General features: G+C 42.7%; 1 protein-coding gene across 1 annotated transcript; it reads right to left on the minus strand.

Annotated features, from left to right (window-relative positions):
- Nucleotides 1-2,564: 2,564 nt before the first annotated feature.
- On the minus strand, nucleotides 2,565-25,431 carry LOC124031789 (acetyl-coenzyme A synthetase, cytoplasmic-like). Its single transcript, XM_046343455.1, is given in 20 exon segments — nucleotides 2,565-4,586; nucleotides 4,705-4,750; nucleotides 4,752-4,780; nucleotides 5,129-5,210; nucleotides 5,212-5,306; nucleotides 6,172-6,240; nucleotides 6,417-6,525; nucleotides 6,676-6,756; nucleotides 6,861-6,917; nucleotides 7,148-7,280; nucleotides 7,686-7,819; nucleotides 8,328-8,498; nucleotides 8,716-8,853; nucleotides 10,473-10,520; nucleotides 10,953-11,064; nucleotides 11,507-11,582; nucleotides 12,239-12,311; nucleotides 14,519-14,714; nucleotides 22,624-22,819; nucleotides 24,337-25,431. Coding segments are annotated over 20 exon segments (2,100 nt in total). The 5' UTR covers nucleotides 24,464-25,431; the 3' UTR covers nucleotides 2,565-4,458.
- Between the last annotated feature and the right edge of the window lie 440 nt (nucleotides 25,432-25,871).

Below are 25,871 nucleotides of genomic sequence, written 5' to 3' on the forward strand. Positions count from 1 at the left end.
GACCAGAGCACACAGCCCAGGGAGGCGTGATGAAGGGGGTGGGGGATGAGGAAGAGAAGAGGGACTCCCTCCTTCCTCAAGCCCCAGGGGCTGTATGGAACATCCAGGCTGAATGAACCGAGTCCCATAGAAAGGGACTTTGAGGGGAAAAGCCAATAAGGTGCTGGAGTAGATTTGCCAGGCCATGATCAAGGCTAATCAAGCCTCCGCTCTTTCTCAATCTGTTACTTATTTCCCACCCTTTGTTTCTTTCTCTAGTCTCTTCAGACAGACGGGTTGCTTGCGGCAATGTACCAATGCTCCAGCTTACACGTCTGTAGAGGTTCTGGCGTAAGTTCAGACATCGAGGACGAGTCGGAAATGAGAAGCACATCGGCGGTAACGTCACTGCCGTATCCGCTTGTTGACCTTGCTAAACATGAGCACAATTCCTGCCCACGTTTGAAGCACTGCCTACCCAAACTCGTGATTTGTTGTTATCTAAAAGAGAACCATCCCAGGATTTTTTTTTTTTATGTCTGAAAGAAGCAGAAATCCTCCCCAGATCTTGAGCCGTTGCCTTACGTTGCTCCAAGGCATGGGACATCTGAGACTACTTTCTCCCTCTCTATATTTATTTGCGCCTCCCTTCCCCAGTCTTTCTTTACCAACATCCTCAAATTCTCCTGTCTTACACCACAGATCTAAATTTCTCTCATCACTTTCTCAGTCATATTCTTTAGCTCCCTTCCACCTCTCTGAGATCTCAAGATCCTTCTTTCCCACCTGTCCTGTGCAGTCTCCTCCTTCTGTCACGGTTGGCCCATTGCATGCACAAACAATAGCGGCCTCTCCACAGCACATATGCTCACAGGGGTCAAGCGGCTGAGACAGCTGGGCCAACACGCCCAGGCAGCACACCAGGGGGACCCCCAGGGCTGTCCCCTCATTCTGTCTCCCATCAACAGGCCATGGTGGGGGTGATGGAACTGACTCTGCTCCAGTCTTACAATTACACATGTATGGGTGCAGTGCACAAACAACCACGTACAGTAACGCTAAGGCTGGGAATTTCCAGGGACCTCACGATACGATCACAATACTTAGGTGCCAATACGATATATTGAGATTCTATTTAACACACACACAGAACGATTCAATACTGCAATTTGATGTTCCAAACTTATTGCTCACTATAGAGACAAGAGATATAAAAATTGTTTTCATCAATCAGGGAAATATGTGCTGAAAACATGTTGCCTCGCTATTTCAAAAGATGGAGAACAAGCTATAGAATGAATAATACTAGCATTTTAGCGCAGATACAGCCGACTAGCGCCAGCTGACGCTACATACAGTAGGAAATAAAACACTTTTTTTTTATACATCGATCATTCATCCAAAAATAATATTGTGATATGTAACTAATCGACCCCCCCCCATACACACACACACACACACACACACACACACACACACACACACACACACACACACACACACACACACACACACACACACACACACACACACACACACACACACACACACACACACGCAGTGTGAGAGGGAGTGTCCTATGATTTACATGTCTCAAAGGAGCTGCACTTACTAGTCAGACTGCAGCACAAACAAGACCAGCTCAATCCCTTTACAGAAACTGCAAGTAGGCAATATAACTGGATAGCCAGGGTCTACTATTATTGACCTGAATATATCTATCACCATGCCCAGAAGAGGGTTGAGAGGATGAAAGGATCAATCTGAGGTTGCTCAGATTTCATGTGTGGAGGGAATGCTCAGAGAACAAAGCATAGAGGCAGATACTGTAGGACCCGTGCTGTTCATGTGCACTAGTTATGGATTTTGATGCACAGGAAATACAATAACCTGACATAAATGGGGTGTCCCTGAACTTTTCTTTCACATGCAGGCGCACACAAACCACACACACAACCCCCAAAACAAGGACAAACCCCTTCGCTTCACCTGTCCGTGTGATTAATGACCACGGCGTCATTAGTGCTGTTCGCAACACTGAGATGGTGGGGAATCGAGATAAACATGAACACACATGCTACTGGCTGGCCCAAAAACAAGCACAACGCCATCAATTATTCAGTCCCAGCCATCCCCATTGGCAGCAGATGGCTCATCTTACTGAGCAACGTGGCATATCGTACAAGTGCATATTTCATTTCTATACTAGATAAGCATGATTCCTAGTACAAAGATGAAATGGAGAGAGACATCAGTTGAAGAATCAATACCAACATATTCACAAGAGTATACCCTCTCTCCAGTCGACACACAACGACAAATACTTACCAGGTCTTATCGATGCTTCAACACTGCCAGCTTGAGGGTGGTGCCGGTTCCACTCAGATAGGTTCCATTCTAGGGGAAATCTGAAAAGGAATCAAATGGAACACAATGGAGGTGGAATGGATGATTAACATGTGCATTCGTCCTAGAAGATATGGTCTTGTGGCTTCCAGTAAACGAGGCAGTTGATGAAACACTGGAGCATCAACGAATACACCGAGCATTTGGGCAGCTACTACAATTCAACAAGCCAGACAATACGCTTTTTATTTGACTTTTATTTAACCAAATGAGTCAACTGAAAAAAACAATTCTCATTTACAATGACGACCTGGCCAAGACGCATGTACACACACACACACACACACAATCTGCAGAATTATTTAATTTACAGCAGCAGCATACTGGTATTCTATAATACATTCACACTTTTAAATAATACACATTATTTTCTGACCAAGATTAAACTATATGAAAAATGGATGCCATACTAAAAAAAAAGGAACGATTAAAGGACTTTATAATTCATCTTATGATAATGTATCCTTGTAAGAAAAATACCAGTTATAGCAGAAAATGCTAACTTGTCCACAAGAAAGATAAGTCGTCCACGGATTTGTTTCGACAGGCAGCAGTGCATATAGTATTTCTGCGATACTCATGTCTCCTAGAGTATTCTGCTTCTAACTAAACAATTCCATCACATCCATGCTATGCATCATGTCCTGTTCAGTCAGATACAGAACGTGGACACAACATAGGTCTATCAGTGTGCATATAATATCCATTGAACCGTCTGCTGAATGACAGATCAAACTGGCTATAGAAGAAGAACAGTACAGGGAAAAGATGTAGTAGAGTTGAGGAACCTGAGGATTTCAGAAAACATGTTATAGCACCATCTACTGGAGAATGTAAGAAAGGTCAAGACAAACTGCACAAAGAGGTGCGAGATGAGAGATGCAAGTGAATGAATAAAATGATTTACAGCACTCCAACATGCCCAGGACAGGGTTGTATTCATTAGGGTATGCAAAATAAAACATTTTAAACATTTTACAAGAGGACAAAATTGAGCATTTCATATTGGACAAATAAGTTTGTTCTTAACTGACTTGACTAATAAAATAAAAGGTTAAATCAAAAAGTCCTCTCCGTTTGTTTATTTTCTACAGTTTAGTGCCTAGTGAATGCAACCCAGGTTCCATCCAAAATAACGACCACTAAAACTAGATGAAGTAGTCAAGTCAAATTAAAATGAGTTATTGCATGTCGCTTTGATACAAAGGGGCAACAAAAAGATAAAATTGCAAAACGTATAAACATTTTTGCCCAGGCCCTAATACCAGAAGTTATTTCAAAATAAATGTTTAAAATTTAACCGACACGATTATAACATCCAGCTTCAATGTTATGTTGGCACATGAACACAATGACAGTTCTGCTATTACATTTAAAAAAAATAATAATAATCTAAACGGGCCATGCATTTTATGTTTGGTCCCACTTTGAAATAAACAACAAGTCTTCATTAGAACTACAATCATGTATAAGCGAGGTCCTATGACATAAAGGGCAATAACAGGCTCTTGCATCTATGCCAAATATGTACCCCCCCATGACATTTGTTGAATGACAGCAACGTTCTACCACAGCACCGGGGGCTGAGGTCCAGTAGGTAGGCACCACAAAAGTTGTTTTTTTTCAAAATGTGACCTTTTCTTTCTAGTACAATCATCCCACACTCACAGACTAAAAGAGATGTACACACTAACAAACTCCCTGTCTCTAGATTACAGAGGGAGTAGAAAATACACCAACAACTTAAAACATTTCAAGCATGCAGACACAAACACACATAGCGATCCTATGTCAACCTGCAAAGAAAATCAAACAAAATGACAAAAGCCTACATAGTTCAAATGAAAAAAAAAAGCGAACTTTGAATCTAATAGTACATCAACTGTACTTTATAACTGGGGAGAACTGAAACTCCTGACAAACTAGAGGGATGTGATTCCTCAAACCCAGTTTTGGCTTGAGCCCCACAGTGACGGCTCTACAGTTCAATGCATGCATCTCCTGCAACTCCTCCTCCCCTTCCTTCCAGCTTTGCCCTGGCAGGGCTCTTTGACTCCCTCTGCAGGTGGAAGCTCACACTGCGCCACAGCAGCGGTTCAGAAAGAGCTGCTCGATGACCGAGGAGTCGGCTAGGGTGGACAAGTCCCCCAGGTCCCGCTCGTTACGGGCAATCTTACGTAGCACGCGCCGCATGATCTTACCTGTATACACAGAGAAAAAGAAAGGCAATTTGTTCAATAACGCAATTTACAAGCTCTCATTCAGAACGGCTTTCAAATCATAGGGTAAAATGTTGCATCATATGTGCTATTCTCTCACCTGATCTGGTCTTTGGAAGGCTTGGGGCATTCTGTATGAAGTCGGGGGGTGGCAATGGCACCAATCTTCTCTCTCACTGTCACAACAGATAATAATACACAGCATTAGTCATCTGAACATCCTCAATCCCAGTTATAATTCATCTGTAGCTCAGTTGTAGCTCAGTTGGTAGAGCATGGCGCTTGTAACGCCAGGGTAGTGGGTTCGATTCCCGGGACCACCCATACGTAGAATGTATGCACACATGACTGTAAGTCGCTTTGGATAAAAGCGTCTGCTAAATGTCATATATTATTATTATTATTATTATTCAACACAGGAACCTATCGTCTCTGAGATGCATGTAAACATGGATGGTGCCTTCGAGGACATTCCCTTTCGTCATGTTCAGTGGCAATACTTGGCCTAACGCGCATGCAAACACCTTGTTTTTTGAGCTCGGCCTCCAGGGTGTGGTTGAAGCCGACTCCATCGGTGAGCGTGACAAAGCAGTAGAGACTCTCCCCCCTTGACTGGGTGCAGCCGGCTCACCACTGCTGCCTCGGCCACCGCCGCGTGCTCTCCTAGGGCTGACTCCACCTCTGCCGTACTCAGCAGATGGCCTGGTGTGTGTTCAGTAGGGAGAAAACCTTTAGAAACGGGGAGGTACTAGCTAAACTTGTACAACACAGATATTTAATTTTCTGTTGCTAAATATTGTGCTACGGTGTGCCCTACTTAACATCACCCAGATATACATACACTCCATGAATCAGACAATGAGGAAATCCTTGATTTAGTTAAAAACATTTATCATTGAACCAGACATTGTAGATTGTTCTGATGACAGTTGTGGGAGGAAACGGTGCCGTTATCACAGGAACGGTTGACTCGAGTTTCTAAATCAGTGGAATGCCCAGTGGAAGCAGAGAGGGGTGCCAAATGCAGAGTGTCCAAACGAGAACGCAGAAGGCTGTTATATAAAACACCTGTCACCGGATTACATCTTCAAATTAAGGGCATCCATGACAGAGGGGGAGAACGGGCAACTCCTAAAAATACTAGTTCAAATCACGACGTCAGAGATCTATCTTCTGGTCGGAAAGTCGGAGCTCTAGTTCCCGAGTTGGAATTCCAAGTTGGATGACCGTTCAAATAGATTTTCCCCAGTCGGAGCACGTTTTTTACCCTGAGTTCGCAGTTGTTTTGAACCTACTGAAGTCAGAGATTTCCGAGTTCACAGTTGTTTTGAACTCTGCATTAGAGATGGAATCATGGCATAATGTTTAGCTAGCTAGCTACAAGTCTAAAAACAAGTAACCATTTCACTGTACAGTTTACATCTTCTGTATCCTGTGCATAATGTATTATGTTCTACAACACAAAGGGAAATTCCACCATTAGCAGTAGGGCAGAACAAGAGACCACATAGTAGACATACCAACACTACGAATTACATTTCACAGAGCTCCAGCTGATAGTACTGACCTGAGACATTCAACATGTCATCCATCCTCCCTGTGATCCAGTAGTAACCATCCTTGTCCCTTCGGCAACCTGGGGGGGAAACATTAATACATAAGTGCCATTTGCACGGGGTCTTGATTTAAACAGGTTTACATAAAACAAATTGGAAGTCTATAATATGATGCCACTTAAAGAATACATATTTGTGCGGTATTCTATAAACATCTGTCATGATGGTGCTCAAGACCATGTTAGCCTCATCTTACCATCACCAGTGACGTAGTATCCAGGGAATTTCTTGAAATAGGTGGTCTCAAACCTCTGGTGGTTGCCATACACCGTCCTCATGACTCCTGGCCAGGGCTGTTTGAACACCTGAGGAGGAGGACAAGATGCAAGGATGTCCAAAGTCAAAAAAGCATTGAAAGTCCAATTCATCAAATGCCGACAACATATTGCATATATGAGAAATAATTACTTTTGCAGCTAAATTAAAGTACTGGGTAATTTCTACAGTTTTCTTACTAGGTAACCCTCGCATGGTCCCTCCAGCTCCTCCCCAGACTCATTCAAAATGGCTGGGACAACTCCAAAGAAAGGGAAGGTCTGGTGGTGGAGGAGAAAGACCAGAGAACAAATTAGACCGACTCTGCCCTCATAATGACAGGAGGCAGGAATGGGGAACTTGATAGAATCAACGTAACACTTACAGCAGAGCCAGGCTTCATGGGCGTGGCAGCAGGAAGAGGAGTCAACACGTGGCCACCCTGAGAGAAAAACAAACGGAAAGACAGATTCAGTCACACACCAAAAGGGCAAAATGAAACTACCTTTCAGTATTTACTGTTTACCGTGACAGAAACAGAGGAGAGATGTCGATGCTGTAATGAACCCACCGTGGCCCGTTATTGTTTTCTATTTTCACTAACAGAAACACAGCTGTGTGCTGAATTCAGAGAAAGACCAATTCATTAAAAACAAACAAGTGGGTACTGACGGTCTCAGTCTGCCAGAAGGTGTCGACCACAGGGCACCTCTTTTCCCCGACCACGCTGTAGTACCACTGCCACGCCTCTGGATTGATGGGCTCCCCCACAGTCCCCAGCACCTTCAGAGACTCCCGATTGTACCTGACACAAACACGGGGAGGGACGTGTTAACCTGGAAGACACACTCCCATAGACTCACACAAAAGGACAAAATCAAACATGCAGGCATTTGTGTATATAGCAGTATATTGAGAAGGCAAAAACAGACTATCTACACAATAGACGTACTTAAAGGATCATTTAAGCAGATGGAGCACTCAACAGCCCCATCTGTAGACATGGACCCTTTTCTGTATGAAGTCCTGTCATATTCAGGCCTAGGTTGTGTTCAATAGGGCAGAATGGTTGAAACTGGGTCAAACCATGAAGTACTCTCCAATTAGAACAGTTTTGTTTTCTGTTGCAAAACATTTTGCGACAGTGTGCCCTAATGAACACAATACTGGTTAGAAACAGGGTGTATGAGCCAAGTGTGTGGAGACTCACTTCTGGACGGGCTCGCTGCCATACTTCATGAGGAGGCGGATGGCTGTGGGCGCCGTGTAGAACTTGGTAACTTGGTACTTGTCCACTATCTCCCACATGCGGCTCACATCCGGGTAGGTGGGCAGACCCTCGAACTGGACACCGATCACATTCACATCACAACAGAGTCAGAGGCAGTCACAAAATGACCACCACACAGAGCCCGAGGCAGATTATGTCAAAACAACTATGATCATAAACTAACTAAGTCATCATTGGCTGTCTGATAACAAAGATAATGCTGTCTCAACTACGTGGGGAGTAGAGGTGGAAAATAACATCTCCTTTGATCGCTCTCCTCCGGTTTTACAACTCTTTTTTATGAGAAGACATTTTAATGAGTCGCTGTACGAGATGAGTCACAATAAAAACATGACTTGATGACAACAAATATCTCTATACAGTTTGTCAACATGGAGTGTGGAGGTTTTTGACACCATTTAAAATCAAACGATATTATAAACCTGTTGCACAAAATTTGAAGTGGAAGCGCAGAAAAGCAACAAGTTCCTCATAATTAATCACAAAAAGCCTCCCTATATAGTGCCCCAGAGCCCAAACGGAACTAATGACAGTAGTAAGCCTGTGGGGTCCTCCACTCACCAGAACGCTGGTGGCACCGTTGGCCAGGGGTCCATAGGTGATGTAGGAGTGGCCCGTGATCCAGCCGATGTCGGCCGTACACCAGTACACGTCGTCAGGCTGGTAGTCAAACACCAGCTTGAAGGTGGTGGCCACGTAGAGCATATATCCACTGACGGTGTGTAAAACACCCTGACGAGAAGAAGAACACATGATCATGACAGCAGCACTGACGTGCATGTGAAGAAAGAAAGAAAAACAAGAGTGCAAAAACCTAGAGGAGACAGAGGGGGAGGCAAACAAATTGATAACGTGACCGAGAAAGATGAATGACGTGTACTTTAGGTTTCCCCGAGTGGACACAGAGAGACAGAAACGGAGTGTCATTTTTGCGTGCGATATTGTGCACCTTGGGTTTCCCCGTGGAGCCGCTGGTATAGAGGATGAAAAGGGGGTCCTCAGAGTCACACCACTCCGGCTCGCACTCGTCAGACACGCCGCTCAGCAAGCTGTGCCAGCACTGATCCACCTCTGGGTTCCACGGCACCTGGCGGAACCACACACACACACACACAGGTAAAACCCACACAGAATAATTGACCGGGTGACACAGATAGCTGAATGTTTTCAGCCCGTGCGAGAGACACGCATCAACAATAATGATTAATTCAGCTGATTCTATTCAGTCAAGAGCAACATCCAAGCCTAACAGACAACACTCATTTTAAGCAGTAGGAAGAAGTATTAAATGCCTTTAAATCGCTTGAATCAGAAGTCAGCTCATATCAAACCTGCCGCTTAGACAAGAAAGAATAGAACAAACGAGAGAATAAGAAAGCGAGGCGCCAGGGATTCAAGTCTAAGTGAAGCAGCAGTGTATACACTTGAGCAGTCTGTGAAACAACGGTGAGAGAAGTGAGCAAATAATGCAACATCCAGAATTCATGATCAAACGCATCTCCCAGGCTGCTGTTCTTGGGGGTTAAACGTCACTGGTGGGGTTAATGAAATATACTGTACAGATGTTCTTCAACTATGGGTAGGGTCCTGCGTTTTCAGCCAACTTTTATCGTCATAGTATTTCTGAAAAAATGCCATACATGTGCATCACATTGATAGTGCTGCACATATACTGATATACACTGAGTGTAGAGAATACTGGGAACACCTTCCTAATATTGAGTTGCATCCCTTTTTGCCCTCAGAACAGCCTCAATTCGTCAGGGAATGGGCTCTACAAGGTGTGGTAAGCGTTCCACAGGGATGCTGGCCCACGTTGACTCCAATGCTACCCACAGTTGTGTCAAGTTGGCTGGAGATCCTTTGTGTGTTGGCCAATTCTAGATAGACACAGGAAACTGTTGAGTGTGAAAAACCCAGCAACGTTGCAGTTCTTGACATGTTAAAACCAGTGCGCCTGGCACCTACTACCATACCCAATTTAAAAGGCACTTAAATATTTTGTCTGACCCATTCACCCTTTGAATGGCACACATACACAATCCTTGTCTCAATTGTATCAAGGCTTAAACATCCTTATTTAACCTGTCTCCTCCCCTTCATCTACACTGATTGCAGTGGATTTAACAACTGACATCAATAAGGGACCATAGCATTCACCTGGTCAGTCTGTCGAGGAAAGAGCAAGTGTTCCTAATGTTTTGTACACTCACTCTGTGCAGCACTGTCAATATACACTATCACAGTAAGAGAAATATTGCCATTATCTACAGCAGGAAACGAAAGGCCCCACTGACAGCATAAGAGATCAATATCGATACACTACATCTACATGGTTAGTCAGGGGTCAATTACCATTTGAAACCTTCTAGTTATTGTTTATCCTTCAGTGTTGCTTTCAGGTCCAATTTAAACCCAATGATCTGATCGTCTTAACTTAAGTATAGCTAAAAGTAAAGGCTAAATCCAGGCAGAGAAGGTAAGGGACCCCGGACCAGCTGTGAGCAGAGTGCTGTTAGTAAGACCATAGACGAACACTGACAGAGAGAGAACCTCTAGAGACAGCAGTTAAGGTGTTAATATAGGTGGAACACAGGATCGACCCCCAGGGTTAGGCTACCGCTGAGAAGAGGATCAGGCAAAGGTGTTTATTTGAAAAAATAAACAAGGAAACAAGAAATTCAAGCTCAGGGAAATCTGAAATACCTGAGGAACGGGACGGATTTTCTTGACGCCGTCTCTCTGTTTCTCCTGCTAGAAGGGGTTAATAGAAACGGTTATTTCAACAGACGTATATAAGAAAAGAGGGGTGGCTTCATGTCATTTGAACTGTGACATCTGAGACAAAGCCATACATCTATACTCCTCATCTTATACAAACACCAAGGCAAAGTCTTGACTGTTTCAGGAAATACAACTGGAAAAACAAAAGACAGGAGGGAGTTAACATTAGTTAACGACTTAAGCCATTATTTACTAAACAGTAGCCCCCGTAGCATGTGGTAAAGTTGATCGACCTGCTCTATGAACAAATGGGTCGTATTCATTACGCACCAACTGGAAGAAAAGGGAGGGACTACCTGATCTTCTTAATAAGCGACACCCATTTTTATTTTCCATTGCAAAACCTTTGACTATGGTGTGCCCTGATGAATAGGACAGTGGGGCTTCTGCTGCTGGTCTCACCTGCAGGTCAGGACAGGGCCGCTTGGCAGGGGGGGACTGGGAGACCAGGGGAATGGCTTCCACCTCCTTGGATAGATGTTTCAGCATGATACACCTCTGAACTGGGAAACTCCTGACAGAAGGAGAAGAGAGGGGGGGAGTGGGAAAGAGTAAGAAGACGAGGAAGAGAGAAAGAAGAGAGTCGTGATTCACGTCTTCATGGCCCACTCTAGGAAAATACACAAAGGAGACATCTAATGGTGGCAAGCATGGGCATGTGTTGTTGGAAATACCAAGACAAACGATCTCTTCAGGAACGGCAAACTGAGTAGAAGTGTGTAAATGCGACTAGCTAGTCCAGTGGAGGCTGCTGAGTGGAGGACGGCTCATAATAACGACTGGAACAGATTGCATGGAATCAAACACATGGAAACCATGCGTTTGGTGTATTTGATACCACTCAACCGATTCCGCTCCAGCCATTACCACCAGCCCGTCCTCCCCAATGAAGGTGTCACCAACCTCCTGTGAGCTAGTCAGATAAAGCAGTGCGTCATGAAAAGCTTGGTCCTTACCGGTCCCTGCATTTCTGCAGCGCGTTGTCAGCGATCACCTTCAGGTTGATCAGCTTATCTCCTCTGTAGAAACCATCTGAGAGAGGGGGGGGGGCATGTCAGTGTTGGGGGGAGTTCAGAATGGATGAGGTGAAAGGGTGCACACCGAACAATGAGGGAAAGGCAGGGCAGTTATTGCCATAGACAGGACGTTACTGGTACTGTAAGATGTGAATGTCAGTGAACTGGCATGAACCCGTCACAGCCCGGGAACAATCTTCATCTTGATATTTTGAAACCCACTGACTATGAAAAGGAATGATTCCATCTTAGATTATATGTATAGCTAAGTGGCAAAACACTTTAGTATTGAGGGTTTTCAGATGTCAAACAATCCCAAAATGCACATCTAGGGTTCTAGTATAATTTAATAGTTTAAAAACAACAACTTTTAGTCCCCTTAGCAACAGTCGTTATCAGAGGGGAGAAATTGCCAATGACTGCACCACTGGCGCACACAAAGGAACCCCATCTAAAGAGGTTATGGTTATGGCGTTTATACGATTAGCGTCACTCTAGATCAATATCTGTAGTGTGATGCGGTAAGCCTATACACTGGGCTCTTTCTCTCTATGAGCAAAATAAAGCAGGGCTAATTAAAACTGTGGATTAGGAGGTCATGGGATAATATATGGCACTATAATCCTTCTAATAAGAGTTTCATTATTACTGCAGTTTAGTTTGCAGTCTCACCGGCCGTGATCAGCAACGAGCACTGGGAGTTCAGGATCCTATCGCACAGCGACTCTGCCGAAAAGCCTGCAAACTGGAAAGCACACAAATAAAAACACAAGTACACTAATCAAATACACTGTGCAGTGTGTGCGTAAGTGTTTGCCTTGTAGAGTGTGGGTAGATAGTTTTGTTCCTTCAAAATCTGTACGAGGAAGAGCTGGTAAAATGGCTATTCCATTCCTTTAAGCACTAAAGTGGCCTAAGACGGCATCTAATTTTTTTATTTTATTTATTTCACCTTTATTTAACCAGGTAGGCAAGTGGAGAACAAGTTCTCATTTACAATTGCGACCTGGCCAAGATAAAGCAAAGCAGCTCGACACATACAACAACACAGAGTTACACATGGAGTAAAACAAACATACAGTCAATAATACAGGAGAAAAATAAGTCTATATACAATGTCAGCAAATGAGGTGAGATAAGGGAGGTCAAAGGAAAAAAAAGGCTATGGTGGCAAAGTAAATACAATATAGCAAGTAAAACACTGGAAAATGGTAGATTTGCAGTGGAAGAATGTGCAAAGTAGAGATAGAAATAATGGGGTGCAAAGGAGCAAAATAAATAAATACAGTAGGGGAAGAGGGAGTTGTTTGGGCTAAATTATAGATGGGCTATGTACAGGTGCAGTAATCTGTGAGCTGCTCTGACAACTGGTGCTTAAAGCTAGTGAGGGAGATAAGTGTTTCCAGTTTCAGAGATTTTTGTAGTTCGTTCCAGTCATTGGCAGCAAAGAACTGGAAGGAGAGGCGGCCAAAGAAAGAATTGGTTTTGGGGGTGACCAGAGAGATATACCAGCTGGAGCGTGTGCTACAGGTGGGTGCTGCTATGGTGACCAGCGAGCTGAGATAAGTGGGGACTTTACTTAGCAGGGACTTGTAGATGACATGGAGCCAGTGGGTTTGGCGACGAGTATGAAGCGAGGGCCAGCCAACGAGAGCATACAGGTCGCAGTGGTGGGTAGTATATGGGGCTTTGGTGACAAAACGGATGGCACTGTGATAGACTGCATCCAATTTGTTGAGTAGAGTGTTGGAGGCTATTTTGTAAATTACATCGCCGAAGTCGAGGATCGGTAGGATGGTCAGTTTTACGAGGGTATGTTTGGCAGCATGAATGAAGGATGCTTTGTTGTGAAATAGGAAGCCAATTCTAGATTTAACTTTGGATTGGAGATGTTTGATGCGAGTCTGGAAGGAGAGTTTACAGTCTAACCAGACACCTAGGTATTTGTAGGTGTCCACATATTCATATAAGTCAGAACCGTCCAGAGTAGTGATGTTGGACGGGCGGGCAGGTGCAGGCAACGATCGGTTGAAGAGCATGCATTTAGTTTTACTTGTATTTAAGAGCAGTTGGAGGCCACGGAAGGAGAGTTGTATGGCATTGAAGCTCGTCTGGAGGGTTGTTAACACAGTCTCCAAAGAAGGGCCAGAAGTATACAGAATGGTGTCGTCTGCGTAGAGGTGGATCAGAGACTCACCAGCAGCAAGAGCGACATCATTGATGTATACAGAGAAGAGAGTCGGCCCAAGAATTGAACCGTGGCACCCCCATAGAGACTGCCAGAGGCCCGTACAACAGGCCCTCCGATTTGACACACTGAACTCTATCAGAGAAGTAGTTGGTGAACCACAGTATTGTTTCTTATCGATGGCGGTTAAGATATCCTTTAGGACCTTGAGTGTGGCTGAGGTGCACCCATGACCAGCTCTGAAACCAGATTGTATAGCGGAGAAGGTGCAGTGGGATTCGAAATGGTCGGTAATCTGCGTGTTGACTTGATTTTCGAAGACCTTAGAAAGGCATGGTAGGATAGATATAGGTCTGTAGCAGTTTGGGTCAAGAGTGTGTCCCCCTTTGAAGAGGGGGATGACCGCAGCTGCTTTCCAATCTTTGGGAATCTCAGACGACACGAGAGGTTGAACATTCTAGTAATAAGGGTTGCAACAATTTCGGCAGATAATTTTATTAAGAAAGGGCCCAGATTGTCTTGAGCGGTTGATTTATAGTGGTCCTGATTTTGCAGTTCTTTCAGGACATCAGCTGACTGGATTTGGGAGAAGGAGAAATGGGGAAGGCGTGGGCGAGCTGCTGTGGGAGGGGGGGGGGGGGTGCAGTGCTGTTGACCGGGGTAGGGGTAGCCAGATGGAAAGCCGTAGAAAAATCAGGCTGGTATGATATGTACCTAAAGGCCTCATCCAGACATGGTTGAGATTGTGGCTGTTAGCTACTCACCACGATTGAGTGCACAGCCCCGATGCGGACGCAGGCCAGCATGGCCACCACCAGCTCCACCACCATGGGCATGTAGATTGACACGCGGTCCCCCTTCTTCACCCCCTGGGACTTGAGCACGTTGGCAAACTGGCACACCTGCTGGAGCAGCTCTCTGTAGGTCACCTTCATCATGTCGCCAGGCTCATTCCCTTCCCTGTGATGGGATCAAGAACAGAGATATATCATACATAATGTTTGTAGAGATATTTCCCGACCAAGACGGCCATAGTTTAAGTTTTTTTCATGTTGCCGGGATGCTAATGTCCAGTGTTCAATTTAACCACTGGCTGATTAATTAGGGCCGATTTCAAGTTTTCATAACAATCTGTAAAATCGGCCTTTTGGACACCGATTATATTGCAATCCACAAGGATACTGCGTGGCAGGCTGACCACCTGTTACACGAGTGCAGTGTCAAAAGGACCTTGTGGCACGGTAAGTTGCTAGCTAGCATTTACCCGTCTAGGACTGGGGTTCTGCTAGTGGAATTCTCGTTAATCTAGCCACAGTGTCTGATTTCAAAAATGCTTTACAGCGAAAGCTCCACAAACGATGATGTTATGTAACCACCAAGTCACAGAAAAACCCAGCCATTTGTCCAGCCAAAGAGAGGAGTCACAAAAAGCACAAATAGAGATAAAATTAATCACTAACCTTTGATGATCTTCATCACATGACAGTCATATGACTTCATGTTACACAATACAAGTTTTGTTCAATAAAGTGCATTATTTATATCCAAAAATCTCATTTTACATTGGTGTGTTATGTTCAGTAGTTCAAAAACATGCTGTTATTTTGCAGAGAGCCACATCAATTTACAGAAATACTCATTATAAATGTTGATGAAAATTCAAGTGTTATGCATGGAACTTCAGATACACTTCTCCTTAATGCAACCGCTGTGTCAGATTTCTTTTTAACTAAAAAGCATAATCTGAGTACGGCGCTCAGAGCCCAAACCAGCCAAAAGAAATATCCGCCATGTTGCGCAGTCAACATTAGTCAGAAATAGCATTATAAATAGTCACTTACCTTTGATGATCTTCATCAGAATGCATTCCCAGGAATCGCAGTTCCACAATAAATGTTTGTTTTGTTCGATAATGTCCATCATTTATGTCCAAATAGCTTCTTTTGTTAGGGCGTTTGGTAAACAAATCCAAACGCGCATTCAGGTCCAGCCGAACGTCGGACTAAAAGTTCAAAAAGTTATATTACACTCCCGGGTGGCACAGTGGTTAAGGGCGCTGTACTGCAGCGCCAGCTGTGCCACCAGAGACTCTGGGTTCGCACCCAGGCTCTGTCGTGATCGGCCGTGACCGGGAGGACCGTGGGCGACGCACAATTGGCCTAGCGTTGTCCGGGTTAGGGAGGGTTTGGCCGGTAGGGAAATCCTTGTCTCATCGCACACCAGCGACTCCTGTGGCAGGCCGGGCGCAGTGCGTGCTAACCAAGGTTGCCAGGTGCACGGTGTTTCCTCCGACACATTGGTGCGGCTGGCTTCCGGGTTGGATGGCGCTGTGTTAAGAAGCAGTGCGGCTTGGTTGGGTTGTGTATCAGAGGACGCATGACTTTCAACTTTCGTCTCTCCCGAGCCCGTACGGGAGTTGTAACGATGAGACAAGATAGTAGCTACTAAACAATTGGATACCACGAAATTGGGGAGAAAAAAAGGGTAAAATTCCAAAAGATTAAAATTTTTAAAAGTTATATTACAGGTCGTAGAAACTTGTCAAACAAACTAAGTATAGAATCAATCTTTAGGATGTTATCATAAATGTTCAATAATGTTCCAACCAGAGAATTCCATAGTCTGTAGAAAAGCAATGGAACGAGATACCTCTCATGTGAAAGCGCATGACTGAGAACGAGGCTGCTGCCAGACCCCTTAGTCAAACAGCTCTCATTCGCTCCCCTTCACAGTAGAAACCTGAAACAACGTTATAAAGACAGTTGACATCTAGTGGAAGCATTAGGAAGTGCAAAATAACTAATATCCCACTGTGTATTCGATAGGGGCTGAGTTAAAAAACTACAAACCTCAGATTTCCCACTTCCTGTTTGGATTTTTTCTCAGGTTTTTGCCTGCCATATGAGTTCTGTTATACTCACAGACATAATTCAAACAGTTTTAGAAACTTCAGAGTGTTTTCTATCCAAAACTAATAATAATATGCATATATTAGCATCTGGGACTGAGTATGAGGCAGTTTACTCTGGGCAGGCTATTCTTCCAAAAGTGAAAATGCTGCCCCCTATCCCAATGAAGTTAAACTTATCTTGTAAAAATCAATCTTCACATAATCACTAGTTAACTACACATGGTTGATGATATTACTAGGTTAACTAGCTTGTCCTGCATTGCATATAATCAATGCAGTGCCTGTTAATTTATCATCAAATCACAGCCTACTTCAACTTCGCCAAACGGGTAATTTAACAAAAGCGCAAACGTACCTAACCATAAACATCAATGCCCTTCTTAAAATGAATTCACAGAAGTATATATTTTTTTAAACCTGCATATTTAGTTAAAATAAATTCATGTCAGCAGGCAATATTAACTAGGGAAATTGTCACTTCTCTTGCGTTCAGTGCAAGCAAAGTCAGGGTATATGCAACAGTTTGGGCCGCCTGGCTCGTTGCGAACTGTGTGACCGTAATTATTTTGCTAGAATTTTACATAATTAGGACATAACATTGAAGGTTGTGCAATGTAACAGCAATATTTAAACTTAGGGTTCCCACCCGTTCGATAAAATATGGAACGGATCTGTATTTCACTGAAAGAATAAACAAAATGATAGTTTCTGGATTTGACCATATGAATGACCAAAGGTGTGTTTATTATATTATAATTAAGTCTATGATTTGACATTTTATAGAGCAGTCTGAGCGGTGGTAGGCAGCAGCAGGTTCGTAAGCATTCATTCAAACAGCACATTCCTGCATTTGCCAGCAGCTCTTCGCAATGCTTGAAGCACAGTGCTGTTTATGACTTCAAAGCCTATCAACTCCCGAGATTAGGCTGGCAATACTATAGTGCCTATAAGTACATCCAATAGTAAAATCAAATCAAATTATTTTATAAAGCCCTTCTTGCATCAGCTGATATCTCAAAGTGCTGTATAGAAACCCAGCCTAAAACCCCAAACAGCAAGCAATGCAGGTGTAGACGCACGGTGGCTAGGAAAAACTCCCTAGAAAAGGCCAGAACCTAGGAAAAAAACCTAGAGAGGAACCAGGCTATGAGGGGTGGCCGGTCCTCTTCTGGCTATGCCGGGTAGAGATAACAGAACATGGCCAAGATGTTCAAAAATGACCAGCAGGGTAAAATAATAATAATCACAGTGGTTGTCGAGGGTGCAACAAGTCAGCACCACAGAAGTAAATGTCAGTTGGCTTTTCATAGCTGATCAAAGGTATAGGAAATACAAATGGTATAGAGATAAATAGCCGACACATCATATTTCCTATAATAACTACAACCTATAACTTCTTAACTGGGAATATTGAACCACCAGCTTTCATATGTTCTCATGTTCTGAGCAAGGAACTTCAACGTTAGCTTTTTTTTTTTACATAGCACATATTGCACTTTTACTTTCTTCTCCAACACTGTGTTTTTGCATAATTTAAACCAAATTGAACATGTTTCATTTTTTATTTGAGACTAAATTGATTGTATTTATGTATTATATTAAGTTAAAATAAAAGTGTTCATTCAGTATTGCTGTAATTATCATTATTACAAAAATATATATATATATAAAAATCGGCATCGGCTTTATTTGGTCCTCCAATAATCGGTATCGGCGTTGAAAAAATCAGAATTGGTCGAACTCTACTCAAAATATTCACTCATACCAACATGCTCACAAAGCTCTTGCTCACGATGGATCTATTCTAACTAAGTCTCGTGTGCCAAAGGTTGAAGTAATATACTGACATTCTGCCTCTGCTTTACTCAGCAATGTGCCTGAGCTGTGGAGTAATTTATCTCTTGAAATATCCTCTTAAAATGAAAAAAGCATGACTGGTGAACTCTAAAGACAAGCCCTTAAGACTGCAGAGTGTGCACTGATTTGATTTGTTGCACCACAGCTTAGAGGGAACATTTCTCACAGGGCGTTGGCTAGTTTATATTGTCAGTTATTTTATCACCAATTCACTGAGCCTTGTGTAATATTAAGCAATCTGGAGTTTCACAATCGGATTTCCACCCCCCGTAAAATTATGTTTTAGGATGGCACAGTGATTGCTATCCTTGGGTAGAATGTGGGATAGATGGGTGAACTTGATAAGTGACCTTTGCTCTGACTTCTCAGCAGTCTCTTGGGGATCCTGTTATGGGCCAGTGTTCACACAGAGGGATGACATAGCCAACTGTGTTAAGAGGGACATAGTGCTTTAACAGAGAAACAAACTTGTCCAGTAACCACACGTTAAAACAGAATTGGTCATTTTTTTGTAGGCTGAGGAGCGCATTGGAGTAGCCTTGTTCTATTTCACTGGCACGAGCGGTCTTTCCATCACCTGTAGTCAGAGTACTAGTAGATGCACATCTGAAATCACAGAGCATTTTACACTCACGTCATTTAGCAGAAGCTCTTATCCAGAGTGATTTACAGTAGCAATTAGGGTTAAGTGCCTTGCTCAATGGCACGTCGACAGATTTTTCACTTTAGTCATCTTGGGGATTCAAACAAACTACCTTGTGGTTACTGATCCAACGAACTTAACCACTTGGCACGCGTGCAGCAAAGTTTGCACATTTGTTGGCATTATTTGCTAGTTCGTTTCTAGCCCACTTATAGCCAATTTTAGTCAGCAATGGGAGAGTCATTGCTTCCTACAAGAGCATGAATTTGTACATATCAGTCTATGAAAAGCGAGCTTTTTTCTTAGAAGCGAAAAAGTGTCCAATTTTGAGACCGGCTTGAATTTGCAAATAAGCCAATAGGCAGATGGTATCATGCATGTTTGTATGATTCTCTGTATGGTAATAATAAATGTACATTTTTAATAACACAATAGCGCAATTTCAAGTCACCTATAATTTGAGCTTTCAGACAAGTAAAACATTCCTAAAATGGTTCATGGCCCGCCTTGCACCTACATCAGCACAGAATAAACATAACGAACTACAGTAAAAATTAGGGCATTTAGGGACACAGCATATTAGGCTGTGTGTAATAGGAAATCTAAAGGGAAGAGAGTGCTTCTGGGTCTGGCTGTGAATTTAGATTGAGAAACAATAGGCCTGCCAGATACTGTAGAGGGCCACTGTTGTTATCTCGCAACTGTTTATGTGCAAGCATGAAAAGGCCCATGCAAAGCTCTGCTTTCACACAACATGGATTTCTCAATAGACTGTACACTCCCCCCTTTTAGATTGATGTTAATTTATGAGCTTCACTCTGCTCTCTGGTGGAGTCTCACAAGACTGCTGGCAGGTCAAGGTTATCCAACTAGTTCCCCTCCCCACGGTGGTGACAGAGTGTGACTAAACACACACAAGTCAAGGCAGCCAGTCCTATGAATACACTTTCAGCACTCACAGACAAGATGATGAAACACACCACTGTTGTAGAGGTTGGCAGAGGACAGAAAGAAAAAACATGCCTGCCTAGCACCTACATCAGCACAGAATAAACACAATGAACTACAGTACAAATTAGAGAATTTAGGGACAAAAACAGCTAAAGAACCCTAGCATCAGACGATAGGCTTTCCTATTACAACATCAATCAGAGACAACAAAAAAAGTCATTCCTAAAGAAAGGACATATCCATTGGACTGACTAAGATAAGCAGCAGGGCCAAAATAATGGTATGCACAGGCTGATCGGACATGGGAACTGATGGGACAAACATTTCACACTTGAGAAGTCATGAGCACAGAGAATGGCATTTCAAGCTACAGCAATGTAGGACGTTCTGCAAAATCTCTTCTAACTTTAACCAATGTAATGAGTAGCCCGTCGGTACGGAATACACTTCAAAATTCGACTAGTGAGAACTTCTCCTGTAGTGAGAAGTCAGTTGTCTAAAATCAGAGTTGAGACCTCAGTCACCATAGTACAAGTTATGTGTAGGCCTAATGTTGTTCATCATTAGTCAATATCTGCGCTACAATTTGCAACACGCAACGTAGACACCTAAATGAATTCAACTTTGATGTGACTGGGAGCTTGGGTGTCCGTAAACCAATGAATTTAGACTACAGAGTTGCAAAGAAAAAGACATATCTCAGACTGGCCAATAAAAAGAAAAGATTAAGGGCAAAAGAACACTGACACTAGACAGAGGAACTCTGCCTAGGAGGCCAGTATCCCAGAGTTCTTCTCAATGTTGACGTTGAGACCGGTGTTTTGCGGACACTATTTAATGAAGCTGCCAGTTGAGGACTTGTGAGGCGTCTGTTTCTCAAACTTGACACTAATGTACTTGTCCCCTTGCTCAGTTGTGCACCGGGGCCTCCCACTCTTTCTATTCTGGTAAGAGACAGTTTGCGCTGTTCTGTGAAGGGAGTAGTACACAGCATTGTACGAGATCTTCAGTTTCTTGGCAATTTCTCACATGGAATAACCTTCATTTCTCAGAACAAGAATAGACTGACGAGTTTCAGAAGAAAGTTTTGTTTCTGGACATTTTGAACCCACAAATGCTGATGCTCCAGGTACTCAACTAGTCTAAAGAAGGCCAGTTGTATTGCTTCTTTAATTAGAACAAGTTTTCAGCTGTGCTAACATAACCCTTTTGCAATTTTCTAATGATCAATTAGCCTTTTAAAATGATAACTTGGATTAGCTAACACAACGTGTCATTGGAACACAGGAGTGATGGTTGCCGATAATGGGCCTCTGTACGCTTATGTAGATATTCAAAAAAAATGTTTTAATTAAGCCATTTCCAGCCACAATAGTAATTTACAACATTAACAATGTTTACACTACATTTCTAATTTCATGTTTTTTTTAAATGGACAGAATGTGATTTTCTTTCAAAAACAAGAACATTTCTAAGTGACCCCAAACTTTTGAACAAATATGTATGTATGTATGTATGCATGTATGTATGTATGTATGTATGTATGTATGTATGTATGTATGTATGTATGTATGTATGTATGTATGTATGTATGTATGTATGTATGTATGTATGTATGTATGTATGTATGTATGTATGTATGTATATGTATATGTATGCATATGCATGTATGTATGTATGTATGTATGTATGTATGTATGTATGTATGTATGTATGTATGTATGTATGTATGTATGTATGCATGTATGCATGTATGCATGCATGCATGTACGTACGTATATCCTTTATTTAACTAGGCAAGTCAGTTAAGAACAAATTCTTATTTACAATGACAGCCTACCCCAGCCAAACCCGGACGACGCTGGGCCAATTGTGAGCCGCCTTACCAAACTAAATGCTAGGTTGGAAGCAAGAAGAAATCATCCACGAGATGAGATAAATACAAGAGATGATTCGGAGAGGAACATGATATTCTCATGGCGGCGCAGTGATAATTTTCAGATTTAACTATTAACAGGCATAGGTGTGTCTGTGACGCTAAAACAGAAAGGCTTGGAACGCTGCTAGTCCAATCAGCAGCCAGGATCCAAACAACCAATTTTATATGTGTATTTTTGCGTCTCAACTTCAAAGCTCACTTATACCAACATAACACACAAATAGCTAACACATCCCTAAATACCCATCCAGCACTAGAAGCCCATTCGTCCCCATGGATTCACTATTCATTCATGGGGACATCTTTGAACTGAGGCTCGCTTTCACAAAGGTAGGGGGAAAAATATTTGATATGACTAATGCACAATGAGGCAAGAGACGAAGGACCAAGGATCACTGTTGAACTATTTAGCCTCCTCTCCTAGCATTCCATCCCATTGTTCCTGAGGGACACCACCCCTCAAGCAGAGAACCATAGAACGGCCAACAAGAGAGTGCTTTGACAACCTCCGTAATTCCCTTGACACACACACACACACACACACACACACACACACACACACACAGACCAGTAGAACGCCACTTTGTCCCCAAGCTTCCGCTCATAAACGTTGTGGTCAAGGACGTTGTAGCAGATGTTGGTGGTGGCCCCCTCCATGCACTTGATGTAGATCTCCCCCTTCGTCACGTCAAAGTTGTAGTCCAAGAACTGGCCCGTGTGCTTCGACTTCCAGTAGAAGTCTTTTGCAATGTCACCCCAGAACTCTGGAATAAGGAAACAATGAGCCATTATGATGACCACTAACTGGTGGTTGAAAGGGACAATCATGCAAGGCCACCTGCAGCCTCCACCACCAGGAAGAACAGAAATGTCAGACAGATGCATTTCTTGTGACATTTGCAAATGTGTAAACACTCATGGACTGCCATCCATGTTAGACAGATAAGAAAAATAATAATTTAAAACATTATTACTGCATGATGTTGCCTAGCTATCCTTATCCACCCCTGCAGATATGAGCATGAAGCGAGGCAAGTAGGGAAGGGGCGTGTTTTATGCTCATTAGCACAGAAATATTAAGGATATGCTGGCAAAATGTATACATTGTTGGGTCCCAAGTAAAACAAGACCTACTGGCATAAGTTTAGTTTATTAGGATCCCCATCAGCTACTGCACATGCAGCAGATACTCTTCCTGGGGTCCACATAAACCATACAAATACACGACAAAGTACAGAACAGTTATAGACAAGAAGATATAACATTCAATTCAAATTAAAAGTCACAAAGAAACATATATACTATTTACACACTATTCATATATAGAGTATAGTTATATCTTTAGAAAAATAGTATAGGCACTGTGATACAAGATTTGTTGTTTTTGAAAGCTAAACTGGCTTTTTGCCAGAATAACCTTTGGCAGCAGAGCACTCAATGACGACATGGCTCTATACACAACTGAGCGACTCATGAAATCTGTTTTTGGTTTGGGTATCGTGAAGAAATCCGTAGTGGTGTATGTTTGAAGTGTATGCAAATACATTTTACAAGGGGTTGGGTGTTTTCACACGTTTTTCTTAAAGACTATAAGAAGTCCTCCACACCCATGTAACACCATCATGCACGGTTGTTGTTATTTCTTGGTATGCAGTTAAGGGGAAGGTGTGCTGCTAGGACTTTATTTTCTGCACCTTAACATATTACTGGATTATAATGAAGATGGGACAAGATTAGGGCCTGAACAACTAGCTAGTACAGTTGACCTGTGTATCAAAAATACAGATATTTTTATAAGCAGACATACCTCTCCCCATCTTCACAAAAACTTTATCAATATGACTTGACCGTGATAAATGACCATCCAATGTTACTTCAACTTGTTCAATGGTCACACCCTTGATGCACAACTCCAGGCGAGGATTAGGTCTAAAAGAATGCTTTGAACCAAATACAATGCTTTTGGTTGTAGATACATTTATGAACAGTTTATTGTTAATTACCCATTCTGAAACGAACTCGTTTCTATGAGTCAGTGAGCTCACTGGCTGTAGGCGCTGTGTGGAGTGTGCAATCAGTATACATTCATTTCAGCTTCTCGAAAGACGAGGCAAATCATTGGTAAAAACAGAAGTGAAAAGGTGTTCGCTCATGTAATGCTTGTACTTCCACAAGTTGTTGACAAGGCTTTGATACGTGTATTTGTAGAAATCAAATAAAAAAATAAGAGTCACATAAAACATATTTAGCAGATGTTATTGCGGGTGTAGCGAAAGCCTACCATCTGGATTTTCAATGGATTTCAGGTAGAGTTCTTTGTAATTTTCAAAGTTGGGAACATGAGCATTCTTCTTCAAGGCTCCTCCTGCATGAAAAACGTCCTCCTTTGGTGCTTTGTCTGGGATCATTTTGCTCTCGAGTCAGCTGCCTGACTAGCTAGCTATCCTGCCTATCGATTAGCTGTCGAGATACGAGACAGGTGGCAAAATTACCTAGAATGGTTTGAGGCTAAAAAAAAATATTTGCTCGTGCCCAATGCAGCTCTAGTAACGTACAAATCAAACCAGCCTCCAGTGAGTCACCCTCTCATTGGTCTGGCACAAAAACAAGGGCTAGTTAGCCAAATGAATGTACTTCCTTGTTTGACTGCGGATGCTCCTTTAGCTACTTCCACGTTAATGCTTACAACTATGGTAGCTAAAGAAGCATAATAAAGCAATGTAGTTAGCTTCTGAGAAAAGGTCAGTTAGCTAACGTTGGCTGGTTGCACATTCAAATCAATATTATTAGGCAGTGGAACCCAAATAAATGAACTAGCAGCGAACTACTTACATCAACTAGCCATCTCTAGAAAAAGTTAAAATATCAAATAGACTTTTTGGCTAAGAAAAGAGTTTCAATGCAACTGCATTTTCAGTTTAAGCTGGCTAGAGTTAAAATCCTTGTACGTTTTAGCTAGCATACAATAGCTCCCTAGCAGCTAGGAAAGTAGCAAGCAAACAAGATTCACTGGGACTTGCGAGACAAGGCCTTTCTGTTTCGACGTGCTAGGTCGAACACCACTTGACTTGATATACCCTTCTTCCATTCAAAGAACACCTATTGCATGCATACTGAAATATGACATTTTTATCTGCAATGGTATCCGTTTTGCCTTGAAGTGGAGGTGGTCTACCGTTCGTCCAAAAACCTCGTTGGTTTAACCGCAGACACCGCTAAGGTAGTACGCGTGGGAGCTCAGGAGGTGTACTCCGTTTGACCCACCACCACCGCGGCCGATCATATTTGAGAAGGCAGGTTTTAAAAGGGACCACGTGTCAGAATTTAAGCTCCACGGCCACTTAATTTATATTTTAGGTAATTGACTATTGAGAGTAAAGAATAGTAGATTACACCGGGTTAAATTTCGAAATTTGGTTGTGCAACAGCAGTTTTCCTCTTGTTATGTCAGTCACTGACAGTCCCTCAATTAGCCGTGCTGGCTAACACTTTTTGGTAACACTTTACTTGACACCTAGCATCATCACACGTTATGGTGCTACCCCAGTGAAAGTTGCAACACTGGTTTCTGGATGAGGACCACTATGTAAGCAGGGGAAGCTTCTGTATTTTAGCCTTTTGAGAGTGGGGCACAATGGTGAGCACCAGTGAAGTTTGGTCAGACGCACAGTAGGTGGCGACAGCGTTCAACTCAGGTAGGAAGCGGATCTGATGGCGGGTGGGGGCACGAGAAGAAGAGATACAGTAATACTGTGAGAATAGCTACAACATGGGTGGGATAATGAAAACATAGGGAGAAAAAAAATGAAGAAATCA

This window comes from Oncorhynchus gorbuscha, linkage group LG03 (assembly GCF_021184085.1).
Source record: "Oncorhynchus gorbuscha isolate QuinsamMale2020 ecotype Even-year linkage group LG03, OgorEven_v1.0, whole genome shotgun sequence".
Taxonomy (NCBI): domain Eukaryota; kingdom Metazoa; phylum Chordata; class Actinopteri; order Salmoniformes; family Salmonidae; genus Oncorhynchus; species Oncorhynchus gorbuscha.